General features: G+C 45.5%; 1 protein-coding gene across 1 annotated transcript in view; it reads left to right on the forward strand.

Annotated features, from left to right (window-relative positions):
- Positions 1–6,924, forward strand: part of RAD51B (RAD51 paralog B) — a gene marked incomplete at both ends in the record, with an annotated part of 653,574 nt that extends 646,650 nt beyond the window's left edge. Inside the window, 2 exons of the mRNA XM_084240286.1 lie at positions 6,717–6,758; positions 6,866–6,924. Coding sequence (XP_084096412.1) covers positions 6,717–6,758; positions 6,866–6,924 — 101 coding nt within the window. The remainder of the gene's footprint in view (positions 1–6,716; positions 6,759–6,865) is intronic.
- Between the last annotated feature and the right edge of the window lie 12,997 nt (positions 6,925–19,921).

Consider the following 19,921-nt stretch of genomic DNA (forward strand, 5'->3'; position numbering starts at 1 on the left):
CTAGTCATCAAATCTCGCAGTTAGCAGGATCATTACTGCTCACCCACCCAGCCTCAGGCTCAAGGGGGCAGGGCGGGCTCTGGTGTCTGTACCTTTGTGTGCCTGGAGCCTGGCCTGTGTGTGGGAGGGCTCCAAAATTGGGTGGTGAATGAAGGAGTGAATGAATTAATGAATGAATGAGTGAACTACCCCTCTGTTCTTGTCTTGCCTTCACTGAGTGAGGCTTTGGACAGATGCTGTTTCACCCTGTTCTTTCTGCTTTTTGCTTTTGGTAGAATGTAACCACGCTGCTTGGTCCCGCACAGAATCCTTGGCAGGGAGCCAGCCACACTCTGCAGCTCCTCAGATCCCCTCCCCCCGCAACACAGGGGACGTGCAAGAGTCTTGGCAGAACCAACTACAGCGCCTACAAAGATTCACTCACATCAGCCCCTGAATTCGTTTCCTAAGGCTGTTCTAACAAAGTGCCACAAACTTGGTAATGTTTGCCTTAAAAAAAAACCAGATACATATTCTCAGCTCTGGAGGGCAGAAATTGGAAATCAAGGTGTCGGCTGGGTTGGCTCCTTCTGGAGGCTCTGAGGAGACTGTGTTCTGGGCTGCTCTCTTAGTTTCTGTTGATGTCCCACAATCCTTGGCACCCTTTGATGTTTAGATGCATCTCCATTGCAGTCTCTGCCTCAGACTTCATGAGCAGTTTCCTTGCTTCTTCTCTTCTTGCGAAGACAGCAGTCATATTGGATAAGGGTCCAACCTATTCCAATCTGACCTGATCTTAACTCGTTACATCTGCAATGACCCTTTCCAAATAAGGTCATGTTCAGAGATTATAGAAAGAAAAAGAATTTTCTTTTGGTTGGGGGGGGGGGTATTACCCAACACAGTAGGGCCTTCCTATCCCTCTCCCCAGCAAAGTTCTGTCTTGTTCGCCTCCCCCCACCTCTCTGCCCCTTCCTGGGGTACCGCTGGGGGCTATGAGCTTCTGGAAGGCAGTCTCACCAGCCCACTGGTAAATGCAGTTGTAGGGAGTAGAGGTAGGGATGTCTGTCTGTCTGTTGCTGTTTCACCTCCATGGATTGGACTCTGGGCTCTCTGGACTGTGAGTCAGTATGTATCCAGCCCACACTGCATATTAGAGTCACTGGGGAGATGGTTGAACACAGGGGTTGCTAACCACACTTCAGTCCGACCAAGTGAAATTTGGTCAGACTGGGGCCTGGCATGGGGAATTTTCAAAAGCTTATTGGGGGATTGTAATGTGAAGACTGGGATGAGAACAACATGTCAGATGCAGTGAAAATAGCTCTCCCTAGAAAAGGGAATACAGCTCCCGCCCCCAGTTCACAAGGAAAATGGGTTTCTGCTGTTCACTGCCTGGTAGGTCCCCAAAACCCATTAGAAAACTCTCCCAGCTAGTTCCTAGGCAGTAGGAGACAGTGAATACATACTTCAGAAGACCTAAAACAACCAGCAGCGAGCATAAAATGGCGTGAAGTTCCTTGTTTTACATTCAAAGTCTGAATTCTGCATCCTCTTCGATAGTGTAGCCACACTGTCTTAACAATTTTTTGTTTGACATTTTTATTGTATTATTTTCTAATTAAAATACAACTGACAGGTAACACTATTCATTTTGGGTGTACGACTTAATATACTGGAAACAATCCCCACAACTTACCCAACATAGCTACTAAGTTTTTTTCTTGTGGAGACAACTGTCAAGTGTTACTCTCCTAGCAACTTTCAACTATACAAGTATTGTTAACTAGAGTCACCATTCTCATTTTATGATTTTTTTTTAAAGATTGGCTTTATTTTCCTCCAGAAATAGACAAGCATAGAAACAAATTTCCAGAAAGATATGCTGTGTTTAAACCATGGCTTCATATACTCCTTGACACACCACTAGGTTACCCTGACATTCCTACCTCTGAAAAGCTTGGCCACAGAGTTAGAGGGGGCAGCAGCCGATCTATTTAGACTCTGGAAGGAATTATATCTGACGGGAAAACCTGTGCCCAGAGACATTAAGCAAATACCCAACACCACACATTTTGCCATTATCTTAATGGGAACTGTACCCCAAGACTCCCCTTTTCAGCTACACTGACCTAGGTGCTGTGTGACCTTGACTAGGTCTCTTTGCCTCTCTGTGTCAGTTTTCCTGTCCATGAAATGCTGGAGGTATCTGTTTCACCTCAAATGAGAGGATGTGTGTGGAAACACTCCCAAACTAAATGCAATGACAGTGTGTTAAAAGCATGGTAATAACAGCCCAACACTTTCAGGCCAGGCAAAGTGATTCCAGCAACGGGGGCACCTCTAGGGTAATACCAAGCAAACCACGGTCCAAGAGAAGACCACCTGGACACCTTTGAGCCAACTGAGGCCCAGGTGATGTCCCTAATGTTCCAGTCCCAGATTGAGGCTTTGGGAACTCACACCCACAACTCAGTTTGCGCTTCAGGAATCCAAACTTTCATCTGCCCAGCCCCAGCCCTAGTAACAGGCTAAGACAGCATTTTTCCCCAAAACAATCTTCCTGTCCCAATCCTGAGATTGTCTTTTCAAAAGGGTAAGTCATGGAAACACTAGTGGCAACCAACAGCAGTGCAGGCATCTTCTTTATCCTCTAACGAGGCCACAGAGACCTTTCCCCACAACCCATCCCTTCCACAGGAAGTGGACGGCCCGCCTGCTCCAGACCCCTCCCTAGCAGTCCCAGGCTGAGCGAGGCTCTTGGGCCCACATCCACCCTTTTCTGTTTACACTGGGAGATGAGCTTCTGCTGAGCTTAAGTGCAGTTCTGGCCCTTTTGTTTGTTTTTAAGTCAAGTTACAACTTTGCTCCTGGATTTATTGCAAATTCCATTTATCTTCTTCTGCCCAGGGTCTCTGCACAAATCCTTTAGAGCTTTCCTCCCCCGCTGCAGACAAATAACTAGGGCCACAGGGAAGGGAAGGAGTACAGGGATGGACAATAGATGGACGTGGAGGAGGCACCCGGAAGGGCCAGAGGCTGTCCTATGTGGCACTGGGAGAAAGTGGGACTTGCAACACACACCACACAGGGAGGAGAAGGGCAAAGGACGCCCTACCCCTTCTTGCAAAGACCTCCAGGGGGAGGGAGAGACAGTTGAAAGGCAAAGAAATCCAGGTCTTAGCTGAGGAAATAAAGAACAGTTGTGATTCAGAGGGAAACAGCCCATGGCAGTTTCTAGCACAGAGTGGTCGCTGGTCAGTGGTCCCCAGGGGCCTAGGAAGGATGCCCACTCTGAGTGGTCTGACAAAGGCTGGAGGTCTGAGGGTTGGGCAAGGGCACATGCCCATGGAAGCCACCCCAATGCAGAGCCCACCTGGAGGGCCCAGGACACCACCAGGAACCAGTGCAGCCTCTGAGAGCTCCATTCCCTCCTCATAGGCTTCTCAACCTCCCCAGATACCACCTTTTCCATAAACTGCTGACAAAGAACAAACAACTGCAAAGTGAAACTCACCAGGGAGAGAAAGAGAATCAAACTGAGCTGAACAAACAGAGCAGGTGTCTGTCCGACCGTGCCGTTGGCTTGTCCTTCTAAGACAGGAAGTGCTGATGGCCTGTCCTTCCTGGTCAGAGTCCCTGACTCAGGGGTGTGCGGGGACGTTCATGAGCTTCAGAATGGGCATCACAGCTTATGGGGAAGAGAGGGATACCAGGATGGTGGGGTTCCAGGGCCTGGGAAAGCAGGAGGGAGACTTAACCTCAGAATAATGTCCCAACCTCCCAGGGCCTGGGACAGCAGCTTCAGGTCGCTGGGTGATCCGGAATGCTGTCGAACAGGCTGCAGCGCTGTGGGGGTCACTGCTGAAGGAATCACTTCTCATGTCCTCCCCTCGATGTCATAGTCTCAGGGCCTGAAACACCAGCCTTGGCCTCCCAGCCCAAGACTGTTCACAGAGCCTCAAGAAGTTGGGCTTGGGCAGACTTGAACAGGATAGCCTCTTGCCTCTGAGAGCCAGCCTGGCTTCCCAAAACGTGCTATTGCTTATTAAGTAGAAGAATGTTCCACAGCAATTTCATTGGCCATGCCCTGTGCTCCACCTGGTGCTATTGAGCCCTGGTTCTTCTTCACTCAGCTCTGCCTCAGGACCAGCATCTGCCCTCCTCCATCCTGTGGGCCATTCCCTGGACTTCTGCATCGCCCCAGCCCTGCTCTCCCTTCCCAGTCACTTAGCTGCCTGGCCCCTAGACCACTGCCACTGGTGGCTCTTGGATCACTTCCTCCTCCCACCGTCCTTCTTCCCTTTCTCCTGTTCTCCTCCCTCAGCCTATCTCCTGTGCCTGCACCTTATCCCATGCCCCTTTAGGAGAGGATTCACCAGAGACAGAGTGGGGAGCAGAACAGGGAGATCAACTGAAATACACTGCTGAGGGGCGCAGTGGGAGTGACAGGAGAGGTCTGCCATGCCATGTGGGACCCTCACCGTCCTGCCGGATCAAATTGGCGCTGCAGAGGCTGCAGGCAGCTTCACAACGTGGTGCTCAACCGCCTGCGCCACCACGAGAGGCCCTAGGTCGGTCCCTTTCTACCAACTTCTCATCCCTACCCTCAGGCTCCTCAATCCCTGATTTTTCCCAGGGATCTGCCCTGAAGAACCCCATCGTTTCCCACCACTCACTCTGCAGCTTCCAGGTTCTACAGGAGGCACAGCCACCACACTGCAGTCAACCCAGCAAGTTGTGCTGCCCCATTTACCTGCTCCCTGCTCTCCTCTCAGGCCACTAAGCCAGCCCGAGGCTTGCTGTCCTCAGGCCACTGCCCAGGCTTCCACCTCAACCCCTGCAAAATCTCTCACCACCTCCGACGGGGAAGTTCCAGGCCTTCCAGAGAAAGACCTTCCTGCCTCCTTTCCTCACGTCACTGTTTCTTCACATCACCCTTTCATTTTCCTCAGTCTGGGAGAAGCTGACATCCCCACCTCCTTTGCAAAACTTAGCTACCTGGAAATAAAATGATGTCGGTTCCTATCTATTGCGTGCCATCCCCAGTCACTTCTGGGTCAGCGCTGCAAGTTCACAGGGTTCCCTGTGATGAGCAGTCACATTTGAGAAGTAGGGCTCCAAACCATACCATGTCTTCTTTGTCCGAAAATGGCTACCCTCAGCCCTGCTTTCTCTCAGTTCCCCATCTTTTTGCTCTCGTTTGCTTTATTATGAACTTCTTTCCAGGGCCCTTTATGCCTTCTGCTTCCATTTCCCCTCCCCTGCTTTGGTAGCTGGTTGCTGCTCAGAGGCCATTTTCACAGGTCTACCTCACACAGCGGCCCTTGAGCCAATCCCACAGCCTCCTCCACATGTGGCCCAGCCTCCACCTGCCACTTGGATTCCTTCCTTGGCTTCTCCTGGTCACTGCCTGCTGGACTTGCATTTGCTCCTCTGCCTGCCAGTTCCTCCTCCCAATAAATCCCATTTTTCTATTCCACCCACACCCACATCTTCAACTTTTACTTCCATGGGCCTCAATCTCTAACTCCTAAAATTTCCACATTTCCACCTGCCTAATACCCACTCTTCATAGACATCCCAGAAACATCCCAAAGTCTTTCTGCACAAAAGTAGACTGTTCAGGGGGCCTCCCTGGTGGTGCAGGCGGTTTAGTGCAACGCTGTGAAGCTGTCCGCAGCCTCTGCAGTGCTGGGTTGATCCCCTCCGGCCGTGGAGCAACCCACATGGCGAGCAGACCTCTCCTGTCTCTCCTGCTGCTCCCCTCAGCAGTGTATTTTGTCAGTCTGCCTGTTCTGTTCCCCACTCTGTCTCTCAACCTTCCATGCATCTGGCCTGTACCCTGGTTCTTGTATAAATTTAAAAAAACAAAAGTAGACTGTTCATGTCCTCTCAAAACCAACTCTCTTCTTGAGATCGCCCATCTCTGTATATCTCCACCCTTCCTATTGCCTGAGCTCAAAACCCTCAAAATTGCCTTAATCTCTTTCTTCTCCCTCTCCTTGCACTTCAGGTCAACCTCTAGAAGCCTACAGAATCTGTTTTACTCTCTTTTTTATATCTCGCCCCAGTCCAGTGTTGTTATCTAAATTCAAAACTTTGTCATCTCTCCTCTAGACATTTTCCCTCACGTTTGGACCCCCCTCCTGGGATCCAGCTGTCCTTGGACACAGAGTTCATCATAGTGATTCATTTCCCTTCCAGAAGACCATATGGACTCCACCCTGCACTAGCTCCCCAGTCAGACAGAGGCCCTGCCTGCCCTTCCAGTTCAATCCTTATTGCTGTTATCGTCACAGTGGATATTACCCAAGTCCCTGCTGTGTGATATGTGCCCCAGCTAGGACCATAGCCACTTTCAACTTCCAGAACTTACTGACCTCACAATTTGGTTCTTTTGTTCACTTGTTTTATCTGCCAGAGATCTCCCTTCACGTGAGCTTCCACATCCATGTGTCCGCACCTTATCAACCCACTCAAAGCCTAACTCACAGCCCACCTTTCTAAGAAAGCCATAAGATTCCAAAGGTAGAATCAACCTCTTTTTCAGCATTCTCCCATAAAGTACTGTTTGTTTCCTATTACAACTGTGCCTGAGTGGTGTGTGTGTGTCTGTGTGTGTGTGTGTGTGTGTGATCCTCTGGTTATGTGGTCCTGCAGGACACAGAAGAGTTCTCATATAACATTGTAGCCTGCACATACTTCTGCATTTGAATTATGTTCTCATTTCACAGATGATGAAACTGTGGCCATAGAGGCCCAGGTCTTAGATGCTCGTTGGTAGCAGACTCCCATCCCAACCCTAGTCCCCTGGTTCTGGGTGTAGTACTCAGGAAATGAAGACTCCCAGGCTCAGTTGCCCAATGTCTGATTGCACGTGTAGATTGCACCTCCACAGATGTACTCAACTCTTATCTTCTTCCTACTAACTGGGCAGACTAGAATCAGAACACTGAGACCTTGGACAAGCAGCCAGGGGCCACCCGCCCTATTTTTTCCAACACCACCCCCAGGTCTACATGAATAGCCAACAGTGAATATAATCCTGTCTTCTGCGGGTTTTAACAAAAGATGTCATCCTTTTACAATGTTTCCAGTGACAAACTCTGTTCTCTAAATATTCCTCCCACCCCTCCCACCCTTCCAGCCTTGCACAGCAAGATAAATCTCAGTTTCCTCCAGGTCTTCTACAGAGGTGAGAAGAGATTTTCTTGGCTTATTGACTACATCATCTTTATTATAGGAGGATTTCTGAAGCTTGTTAAAGTTTGAAGCTCCTAGGAGGAAATGTACCATATAAAAATAAACAAATCCGTGTGTTTTATAGAAGCAAGTAAGACACCGCCTCTCTGTATGACTGTCCATCACACAACAGGTCCATATGGGAACCTGGAGTAAATGAATGTTTTTGACTAAGCAAAGGCTGATATGGTCTCTGTGCCTGAACTCCCACAGCACTGAACATGCTCAGCTCCCACCGTGGCCTGGGGCATCACAGCCCCTGCTAGATCCAGCTTTATCTCAGGTCTCCGGGCTGCTAGTCTAGCTGTGCTCTTGCCACAAATACAGTGAAGGATTCTCTTTCCAGTAATATGGAAATGATTCACTCACCTTCACAAAAGCCCGTGGGAGGATCATGCGTGAGACTCAATCCTTATGGTAAATTTTTAAAAACTGAGTACCTATAGTTGTCATGCCAAGCTTTAATGGCATAGATTGTGTCGATTGCTGCTACTAGCCGCCGTGGACATTTGGAAAGTCTTCCACATTCCATATACAATTTGGAACGGAAAAGCAGTCATGACTCGTAAGGAGTTCTTGTTCTCCTTCAAGGGTAAGCTGGAGCAGGCTGACCCAGTAAAGGGTACTCACAGTCGGATGCTTTGCTTGCGTGGGAAGTCCAGCTGTCTCAGTGGGGCCCAGGAGACAGACTGACTAGGGGAGAATTCCTGTGTTTGGGATTGGGCTTGCAAGTCTCCTTCTTATAACACCCAACTAGCAGGACAGAAAGAATTTCCAGCTGTCATCAGGGGGAGAGAGCCTCCCAGATTCTGACTGGGGCTGTTTTGTGTCTGGACACTCTTGTGACTCCCCCTGGCCTGGTCACCCGACCAACCATCCAGTTCCACGGTCCAACTTTGAGACCCTTTGCCTTCAAGAAACACAGTGGCAAAATGGTTAGTATATGATTCAATTTGTATGAGGTACCTAGGGTAGTGGAATTCCTAAAGACAGAAAGTAGAGATGGCACCAGGGCTGATCAGGAAGGAAGGGGAGTTTCTGTTCAAGGAAAATGGAGTTTCAACTTGAGAAGATGAAAAATTTTGGAGCTGGACGGTGAATGATGTGAATGTACTTAATGCCACAGAATTATGCACTTAAAACTGATTAAAATGGTACATTTGTACTATTTTCATTTTACCTACAAAAAAAAAGGGAAGAAGTTAGAAATGCAAGTGGGAACTCAGCCTTGGTCCCAGCACCGGTGGGAGAAGAGAGACAAGTGACTGAATTCCTGGCCTTAAAATGGGTATATGTCGGGGGGTGGGGGGGAGCAGGTGGGTGTGTGTGCATGTGTGTGTGTGCACGTCTTGTGGGTGGGTGTGACCCTGAGCAGTGAAAATGGATCCACAAAGAGCATGGCCAAGTTGGTGAGCATATTACACCAGTCTTTGGGGACTCCTCACGACTAATAATGGGGGCCATTGTGCAGGATTCAGACCAATGGATGATTCTCAGTGGAAGCTATTGTGTAAATGCCAAAGTGTCTGCGTAATATCCTTGGAGGGAATAGGAGGCCTTTTCTCTGTGACCTGTTCAAAAATGCATTTCAGTTGTTCTAAAAAAGATTAGATTTTTTGAGTCAGAGCAATTGGGGTTTAAGGTTCAAGGCCTGCTCCAGTGTTTCCAGTCAGGATGCCTAATTTAAATTTAAATACCTAAAATCAGAAGTTGGGTGAATGTGAAAATGTTTCTTATAAACTGTAAAAGTGCCTCAGGCTTGTCTCTTAGCTTTTCAATTGAGACTGGCTGTGGGAGCAAATTTGTATCAGGTGTTAAAGGACTCATCCTACAGTCAAGTTAACCTAGAAGTAAAATACAAATTCAACCTGTGCTACCTGACTTCAGGCTTTAGAGGCAATCCAGTAAGAACCACAGCTGAGAATAAAATCAAAAGTGCTAAGAGCTAGACTTTTTGAGAAAATAGATTCAGGATCCTTTTGGAGGAGGGCCTGAGTTCAATCAGATATTCCTGAGAAGAATTATACATTAAACCTTCATCAGTTTATAAATAATGGATCATAAAGGCATTTCTATCAGATCCTTACTTTTTCAATTCACATGGCATAAAAGTTCCATTTTAAAGTCTAAAACTCAGTGGACCTTAGTATATTCATTAATTTGTATAACCATCACCACTATCTAATTCAGAATATTTTCATCACCTGGGAAAGAAATCCTATATCCATCAGCCATCACACTCCCTTCCTCCCCCTCCCAGGCCTTGGCAGCTACTAATCTACAGTCTGTCTCTATGGATTTACCTATTCTACACATTTTGTATTAGTGAAATTATACCTTTGTGTCTGGCTTCTTTCACTTCTTTCAGTTGTCGAGGTCCATCCAGGTTGTAATATCAACTTTTGTTTCTTTTTATGGCTGAATAATATTCCATTGTGTGGATATTCTAGTTTATTTATCCATCCATCAGCTAATATGAATAATCCTGCTGTAAACATTCCTGTGTGGATATGTATTTTTAACTCTCTTGGGTGCATATCTAGCGGTAAAATTTGTGGGTGGTGTGGTAAAACTTATTTAACTTTTTAAGGAACTGTCAAATTGTTTTCCAAAGCAACTGTACCATTTTACATTCCTACCAATAATACATGAGGGGTCTACTCTCCACATTTTTACAAATATTATTGTTTGGGTTTGTGGGTTTTTGTTGTTGTTGTTGTTGTTATAGCTTTATTAGTAGGTGTGAAATGGTATCTCATTTTGATTTGCATTTTCCTGTTTACTAAAAACATTGTGCATTTATTCTGTATGTAAATCCCTTATTTTGATGAAGTTCAATTTACTTTTCTTTTGTGGCTTGCATTTTTTTATGTCATAGCTAAGAAATCACTGCCCAATGCAAGGGTTTTCTTTTCTTGGATCCAGGCATTATTTAAAATGTAGTGTTTGGGGCCTCCCTGGTGGTGCAGCATTGAGTGCTGGGTTGTGAAGCTGCCTGCAGCCTCTGCAGTGCCAGTTCGAACCCGGGCAACGGGGGAGGGTCCCACACGGCACGCAGACCTCTCCTGCTGCCCACTGCTCCCCTCAGCAGTGTATTTCGTCTGTCTGTCTGTTCTGCTCCCTGCTCTGGCTCTGGTGAATTCTCTCACCCTCCCGAGCTTCTGACTGTACCCAGTGCTTGTATAAACAAATAAATAAATCTGTAAATAAAAAAAAAAAAAGAAAGAAAAGAAAAGAAAAAAAGCTATTATCTTTAAAAAAATAAAATAAAATAAAATGTATTGTTTGACATCCAAATATTTACACCTCTGATTTCTTCTAACAACTTTATGTTTTTAGCTTTAACATTTAGGTCATTAATCTGTTTTGACTTAATTTTTGTATGTGGTGTGAGTGTAGGGCAAGGTAAAAGTATCAGGCTTTTTTGCCCTCCCGCCATTAGGATAGATGACGGAATCCTACGGTCCCAAATGCATGCCTGATGGCGGGCCCCTGGAGTAGGGTGTGGGCATAGGTAGATGGGATTCACCTGGGCTAAGACTGAGTTCATAAGGGCGGTGTCACAGGAACGCCAGCAGAAGCCAAGAACGAACAGAAACCGAGAGAAGAGAAGCAGAGAGAATTCCGGAGAGCCCAGATAGAGTGAGGATTTGCTGGGGGCTGGGAGGACTGCCAGCATCTCGGCCCCCCAGCATCCCTGCCTGCCATATGCCTGGTAAATCTAAATAAAAGACTTGCAAAAACCACTGAGGACTCTGACTCCTCCTTTACCCCGTCTGCTGGATCAGAAAACCTGCTCAGTGGCCCATTCCTTCCCCTTCAGTGAGGTAGGGGTCCAACTTCATTTTTTGTATATGGAATCCATTTTCTCTCAGCGCCATTTGTTGAAAAGATTCTTCTATTCCTATCCCTTGGTATCCATGGCAAAAAAGACATGTTTCTTCTTTTCTAAAATAAACATTTAAACTTTAAAATTCCATCTGAATGTTAAGTAAAGGGAGGCAGACACAAAAGGTCACATAATGTAAGATTTCACTTATATGAAATGTCCAGACCACAGAAGTCCTTACAAACAGAATACATATTAATGATCTCCAGGGAAAAGAGGGTGGAGGGATTTAGAACTAACTACTAATTGATGTGGGATTTCTTTTGGGGGGTGAGAGGTATGTGTGAAATTAAATAGTGGTTATTGCTGCACAACCTAGTGAATATAGTAAAAACCACTGAATTGCTTTATAGTAAGTGAACTCTTTATAGTAGTGAACTTTGTATTACCTGAATTACATATTAATTTTTTTAAAGATTTATTTTATTTATACAAGAGCCGGGTAGAGGCCAGATGTGCAGGAGGGTGAGAGGATTCACCAGAGACAGAGCGGGGAACAGAACAGGCAGACTGATGAAATACACTGCTCAGGGGAGCAGCGGGCAAGACCAGAGAAGTCTGGTGGGTTGCTCCAAAGTCGGCGGGGATCAAACCGGCACTGCAGAGGCTGCAAACATCTTCACAGCGCTGTGCTCAACCACCTGTGCCACCAGGGAGGCCCTACATATTAATTTTTGAGTGTTAAACTGGTTGCATGGAAAGAAGAAAAGTTGAAATCATAACTGTACTGCCATTGCAGGATACCAGTGGTTTCTTTTTTTTTTTTTAAGATTATTTATTTATACAATTGTTCCACATCTGTGTCACCCAGTCCACGACCAAAAGACAAGCGCAGTTTCTTCACGTGTCTCTAGGCTCCACACGCCTCCTCCAGGTCTCCTTCTGGCTCCATCCTGCTTCCTTCCTCCGTCTCTTCTGCTCTTCCCTCTTCCTGCTCAGCTCCACCCTCCCTTGGGTGGGGCAGGGAACCTTCCCCCTTCCTGGGGACCACCCTGTTACACAATCACTGGGTACAGTCAGAAGTGCGGGAGGGCGAGAGAATTCGCCAGAGCCAGAGTGGGGAGAAGAACAGGCAGACGGAGGAAATACACTGCTGAGTGGAGCAGCGGGCGCCGCAGGAGAGGTCTGCGCGCCATGTGGGTCCCTCGCCCTGCAGCCGTGGGATAGAACCAGCGCTGCAGAGGCCTCAAGCAGCTTCGCAGCCCAGCGCTCAGCCGCAGCACCACCGGGGAGACCCTCATTGGTTTCTTTTAAAATTCATTTTATTTATTTATTTATCTATACATAAAAATACTAGGGTGTAGGCCAGAGGTGTGGGGGCAGGGGTTGGGGGGTGTGAGAGGATTCACCAGAAACAGAGTGGGAAGCAGAACAGGTGGAACCACTAAAATACACTGGCGAGCAGCAGGCCAGTCAGGAGAGGTCTGGAATGAAACTCAATCAGCAGTAGCTGGTGATAGCTTGCTAGCACTGAGACTTAACCCCTGTGATACCAGTGATTTTTTGAGTTGCCATAGTAAATAAGCCAGATTGTGATTATGATCATATGACTATAAATTTACTTACAATCATTGAATTGTACACTTAAAACAGGTGAATTTTATAATGTGTAAATTAGACCTCCATAAGTATTTTTAATAAGATTTTGTAAAATTGTATTCAAACTCTGCTTTATTGCATCCCATAAATTATGCTATATTATAGCTTCATTTTCATTCAATTCAAGATAATTTTAAATTATCTTTGGGTTTTCTTGGATCCAGACATTATTTAAAATGTAATGTTTGACTTCCAAATATTTTAGTTTTTTCCTAACAGCTTCCTTTCTTATTTCTAATTTAATTATTTTGTTATGATATCTCAAAATTTGTTTAGTTTTTGTTTTGTTTTGTTTTATGGCCTTAGTTGTAGTACACAATTTGCTGTTGTTGAGTGAATTTATAAGTGTGTTCTATAAATGTCAGTTAGGTCAAGTTGGCTGATAGAAATGCTCAAGTCTTCTGTTTTTTTGGCATATTTATTCCAACAGTTTCTGAGAGGAAAGTAATGGAATATCAACTGCAGTTGTGAGTGTGTCTGTTTCATTTTTCAATTTGATCAGTTTTTGTTTCATGAACCCTGAAGTTCTATTAGTGGGTACATATGCATTTAGGGTTGTTATAGCTTCTTAACTTTTTTTATTTTATCATTATGAAACTGACCCCTCTTTATCACTGGTGATATTCCTTTTCTTCAAGCCTTTGTTACCTTTTATTAATAATCATTCCAGCTTTCTTAAAGTGGCATGTTATGTCTTATTTCACTCTTTTTCCTTTAAGCTACTTGTGCCTTTATATTTTTTTTTTAGTAAGTTATGATCACTTCCTTTTAATTGTAGCATTTGGACTATTTTCATTTGATTCTGAGTACATATACTTAACAAAATGTTTGCTTTAGGTATACTGTCTTACTATTTGTTTCCTATTTTTCCCATCTGTTCTTTATCCTCTTTCTATAGTCCCCTGGCTTTTTTTAAATTGAGGGTTCTGTTTTATGACTTAATTTTAGTTGCAACATTGCCTTATTATCTATCTCACATTCTGTGTGCTATCGTTCTACCTTTTAGTTATACATATGTTATGAACTCCATGACACTCTAAATATTTTTGCTTTAATATTTTTAAATGATTGCTAAATGAAAACAAAGATCTTTCATATTTATTTTTACCTTCATGCTTGCCATTTCTGGTATTCTTCCTTCTTCTATGTAGACCTAAGTATTTTCCTTCTGCCTGAACTTTCATTTATATTTCTTGTTATGCAGATTTGTTGATAATCAACTCTAAGCTTTTATTTGTCTCAAAATCATTATTTTGCCTTCATTTTAAAATTAAATTTTCATTGGATACAGAATTTTAGTTTGATTTTGTTTTCTTTTTTCTTTCAACACATTAAAGATATCGCTCCATTGTCTTCTTGTTCTCCTCATTGATCAGAGGTCTGCAATATTCCTTTTCTTTGTTCTATAAAGTCCATCTCTTTCAGACTGCTTTTAAGCATTAGCAGTTGATTATGCTAAGCTTTGATATGATTTTTTAGATTTTGTTTAAGCTTCATTGTGATTGTCGGATCTGTGGTGTTTATAGTTTTTCTTAAATTTGAAAATATTTGACCATTATTTCTTCAAAAATTTTTTCTTTACCCTTTTCTCTTTCCAGTTACACATGTTAGTCCACTTGATATCCACCCACAGATTACTGAGATTCTCCTCATCCTTTTTGTTACCTTTTTTTTTTTTTTTTTTTTTTTGTCTTATTGCCTCTCTACCCCTATACTGTTCCCTGGCTTAGTTCTTCCACTTCATAGGGAAGTTCAAATTTCCCTCTAGCTATTAGCAAAAGCTACAACCTGGTGAGGACTAAGAGAGCAGAAGTCAGATGAAGACCACTTACGTGGGGATAACCATCATTTGGGGATCATAGTCAAGGTACAGTTCACACAACTAGCCACTCAGCTCTTAGCCCTGGCCAGTAAAGCTCAATACACAAAAAAACCTGGTTCCCCTCCTGATACATGCTCCCTAGAGAAAACTTACCTTTTTTTTTTTTTTTAAGATTTATTTATTTATGCATACAAGAGCTGGGGCACAGGCCAGAGATGCAGGTAGTGAGAGGATTCACCAGAGACAGAGTGGGTAACAGAACAGGCAGACTGACTGAAATACACTGCTGAGGGGAGCAACAGGCGAGTCAGGAGAGATCTGCTTGGCCTTGTGGGTTGTTCCCTGACTGGCCGGGGATCAAACTGCTGCAGAGGCTGTGGATTGCTTCATAGTGCAGTGCTTAACCCCTTGCGCCACCAGGGAGGCCCTTACTTTTATTTTTTAATTAGAAAGACAAATAAATTGCATTATTAAAGAATAACAAAGACAGAAATTCATAATTTTAAAATATTAGTGTTACGCAAAAGTAGTTCTGACAAGGCTAGGTACTGCAGTCTCCTCTAGACCGAAGCAAGTGTATAAATGAAAGCCAAAAGTCTGGTGGAAGGAATCCACAAACAGAGGAGAAACAGTGCTGATGGTAGTCTCCCCTGAAAGACATCAGGCCACAGTGAAGACCATAAAGTGAACATATAAGCTCTCCCATCTCCCTGGGCTGTGAGAGGGAAGATTAAATGGTCTTCCACCCTTCTGTGAAAAACCATTAAACCTAGTTGTCTTCCTGGGGAGGTTATTTCTGCCTAGTGCACCTTTTGTGTCTTCTCCTGGATCAAAGGAACACTTAAGGCCCTTTTGAGACTTCTAACATGACAAGTCTATTCACCCCAGGGTTGGTGTTTTTCCTAGAGTTTCACTTGACCCTTGCCCCCCAAATAATGCACCTTTCCCCTGCCCACATTGGGACTCAGTGCCAAAGCCTCCAGGGTCACTACTTATAGTCAGTCCCTCTTTCTCCCTTTCCCTCTAAATCTCCTTCCAAAACTTTGGGTAAGGTTTCTACTTCTCCGAGAATAAGGGTAGGAGGGAGACCTACATAGGCTTGAACATGGCATCACATCTTTTTGAGAGAAAAGGCCAGTGGGTTTGCCATTTGTTGATAATAAAGGCAACCCAGATTTACCTGAGAACACACCCAGGCAGGTTGTAAGACTGAATCTACCCAGGGGTAGAATTCCTGAATGAGTCAGCAGGCCCCTGAGGTAGTGAGGGCTTAAGAATGGCACCCCTGCCTTGCAGCATCTCCTTGGCCTGCCCTCACCACAGATAGCTATCGCAATCTGACCCATAGGGTGTCCCTCTTTGCAGCTCTGGCTTCTGATAAGGACTTTCCATGAAAGAAGCCTTGCTCTCCCTGTGCCAGTCACCCTCACTATTGCTTCAATGCCTGGAGGGTATAACACTTTGACCTTTGACCCTTGACTCTGATCCCAATGAACTATTGCCACTGGGCCTTCCCTGGGAATAAGCCTACACTTAACATTTTTTACTGAAAGGAGAGAAGAGACAACCCACTCAGTGATTTACTATTGTTAGAGTAATTAATACTCCAAAGCCCTGACAAGGAGTGACTGAAAGACTTAAGGCTCTTTAACTCTTCCTATTCTCAAACTAATCTGAAGCTTATTTTCCCTGCCTCCTCTAATCATGTTTCAGGCCCTCCTCTGTCTGTCCGTAGCCTGAATCCCCTGGTCTGGACAGGGACCTGGAGAAAGCCAACCAAGGCTTGCCAGTGGCAGCTCTGTATTCTCCATAACGTAGGACTTAAAGATGGAAAACTGGGTGAAAGAGAGGCTAGCAGACTTTTCTTCTGGCTGTTTGTAGAGTAAACACTATTTTCCACTTAGATTGCATGTTTATTTAGGCTGGAGATTAGAGGGGAGAGGTGCAAGGCCCTCCCAAACCACCCCTTGGCACCAACATTGTGGTTGACAGTCTCTACCTAAAATGGCTTCAGCCCACGACTGAATTCTTACACTTCTCACTTTATTTCTTCCTTTTTTTTTTTTTTTTCATTTACTCAAGCTCTGGTAAATCCTAGCCCACTATTCTTTCTCCTATTGACCTGTTCACCCATCCAGGATGGCATCTCCTTCCCAATGAGAAGCAAAAGTTTTTTGCCAAAGAAAAATCCTATTTTTTTAAATCCAAGTCTGAGGGGTCATCCTACTTTGGCTTCACACCCCAAGTGAAGCCCAAGGCTGCTGAGATGACTGATCTTCTCCACAGACACCTATGCCTTCCCATTCCCTCCCATCTCTTTCTGTATCTTAAGTTCCTTTTCTTTTTTAGTTCCCTTCTCTTGCTCCACTCCCTATGCTTTAGGCCTACCCGAGGCAGCCACCACAGATATTTTATGGCCATTAAAACTAAAGAGGGGCAGCTGAACCCAATCCTAGAAGCCTCTACAGTACCCAGCTCACAAGTCTCCCTTCAGTCCAGCTCCACCCTTTGTGCGAGGCAGAGCTAGCTGACCTGTTCCTCACTGACCAGAGGGTCTGGATTTTAAGGCCTCACAGGGACATCCAGGGCATCAAGCCCCCATACTAGACCCCTGGGCTGGTGATCCTACAGGAGAAAAATAAACCTCCAACCCCGAGAAAACTGCTTTTTCTCCTGTTGCTCAGAACAACAAAGCCTTTTATGACATGGCAAGAATAAAATAGTACTGTCAGCAAGCAGTGCTCAGCAAATCTTCCAGTGGAGATCTGGGTTCTGTGCAGAGCAACAACACGTGTAACTGGCCCTGGAGCTCCAATGGCACCCTGAGCTCTGAGATGCGGGAAGGAGGCAGACGGAGCAGCTATGGCACCACTCCCCTCACCCCTACTCTTCTGGTCGCTGGCAGGTCCGTTACAGGTCCGTCTCCCCCATACAGAGCATGTGGACAGAGGACAGAGGACAGTCAGCACCAGGTCCTCAGATGGTGCCTCCTCAGAGCTCCAGTCTCAGTTCATATCTTTATTTATTTCCCAAGGAGGGATCAGACCTGGATCCTGGGTACCTGGAATAGTTCTGCAGGCTTTCCTCCAACAAGGACGCCTCTACTTCTGAGAAGGCAATGCAAATCATGGCCAGTCCGCTATGATCTGCTCACCCTTTACCTCCAGAGCCCGGTTGTAGAATTGCTGGCTTTAGGCTAGAGGGACCTTGGCAATCATCCGGTCTTGACCCTCACAGAACAGGTGAATCCCTGCTTGAGATTCAGCTCACATGGGGCCTGGATTTGCTAAACACAGGAGTATCTCAGAAGAGAAGATCATTCCAACTTCAGAACACTAAGTAGCGAACAAAGGCATTCAGTCAACCCGTATTATTTGGGACTACGTTGGGCCAGGATTGGTGCAGATCCATTCTGATGAATATAGACACGGCCCCTCCCCTGCTGAAGCTGTCTACTGGGGGAGTCAGAAATGGATCGAGTAATGTGTGAAGCTGTTTACCAAAAGGGATATGCATGGGGCCCCAGATCTGAAGAGGAAATAGTCAGAAAAGGTTTTCCCAAAGAAATGGCATTTCAACAAAAGGCAGGAGTGTGTTTTTCTCATCCATCTCTCTGGGCAGCACCTACCACAGGTAGATGCTCAGTAAATGTTTGCTAAATAAATGGATGGGAAATGAACAAACATCATTACACTTCCTGAGAACTCTTGGTTGTTCATGGGATTTGGTGCTAGGTCATTTCAGGTATCCATTTACCAAAAAAAAAAAAAAAAAAAAACACCCAACTAAAATTGAAGTCATGAGTCCTCATGAAATCTATTCCTGCTATGGACATGCTCATGCTGTGTGCCATTCATACTGTTTTAAAGGTGAGGATGCTGGGTCACAGCTGGGGAAGATGATACCCCTGAGATCCCACAGGGAGTCTTCCAGACTGACCCCCTCCCCCACAGCTCACACCATGGAGAACTCTGCAAATGGACTCATCAAAGCAGGGAAGCCAACTCCTTGACAGGTGATGGGATTTAGATCTGAAAGCAGAGATGGGTTGACACTCCTGTACCCAGATGTCCTAACCACAGACCAAAGCTCAAGAGGAGGTGAAGGGGATGAGCGCCATGGGCCTACCCTCTCTTTCTCAGAAGAGAGCAAAATGTTCTTGGAAACTCCCCTAAAGCATCCAAATGAGAAAATCCGGAGCTATTTGTTGTCAGGTTTCCCGGTAGGATTATGGGCAGACTTGACCAGCTGTTCTATCCCTCAGAACTGTCTTAACTTCAAAGACTGGGTTCTCTGTTCCTGGAAAAATGGTCCCTACTGTGAGATGTTCTGAAACTGTCCTCAACCTCAAAACAAACCTACATTAAGGTGTTGCTCTCGAGGCCCCAGGAGCCTGTCTCTAACATACAGCAATGAGCACCCTCCTTCCCCTCCCTGTCCAGCCAGCATCTCTCCCAAAAAAAGAAATGAGCTGGTGACACTGGTGGAAGCAGGGTCATGGTGTGCAGTCTCGCAGGCTAGTCACTGCACCAGAGAGTGGGTGGGAGCTGAGAGCCAGCCCTCCCTCTGCTTGCCATGCTGCAGCCACACAGAGGAAGGGGTGTATTTTTCTAGATTGCACATAGGTGTCAAATGGGCTACCAGTGACTCTGGATTGGAAAAGAAACCAATCCTCCCCTTGGCACCACCTAAACAGCCCAATCAGGTGCTCTTCCGATGATCAGTTATGCTAATGAAGCAGACTTCTTAGACCGTAACAGAATATGATGGCTAAACCAGTAGATCCAGTAGAAAAATAAAACTGTTTTATTTTTCTATGCCCTGAGTTCAGATGACAGTGAAAATTGAACTATTGGGATGTACTAAGGAAGGATCACATGTCTGCTTTCTGTTAAATACTTTAAGAGAGTGGAGATTTACAGTAAGTCTAACCCTTCTGTGTTGGAAACACCGGGGTTTGGAATATTTCCCAGACACTAGGCTCCAGCTTTGCTCACCTAGAGCCTGCTGGTAAGGAAGTGGGCTCCTGAGAAATGAGAGAAAATGGACATTTTCTCAGGAAAATGACTCTCCCCCTGGAGGTCCAGGCTTCTCACCAGAGAACACCTTGCAAACTCACGATGACAATCCCGTCTAAATAGTGGCAAAGCGTAGACGTGCTGCTGGGAAATGAGCTGGGATTCTAGCACAAGCTTGATGAATGCAAAGGAAGGGGCTGCCCCGCACCCTGACCGGTGGCTTTGCATCACACAGACCTTTGGCAAATGTTACTCATGCCCACAGGCAGAGGCAGCTGTCCCCTCTTAGACTGCTTCCCCAGTGTGGCATCCTTTGGTATCTGCCCAGTCTTCCCAGAGGCCAAAAAAGTAGCCGCAACCTGGGTTAAG

This window comes from Talpa europaea, assembly GCF_964194135.1.
Source record: "Talpa europaea genome assembly, chromosome: 8".
NCBI lineage: Eukaryota > Metazoa > Chordata > Mammalia > Eulipotyphla > Talpidae > Talpa > Talpa europaea.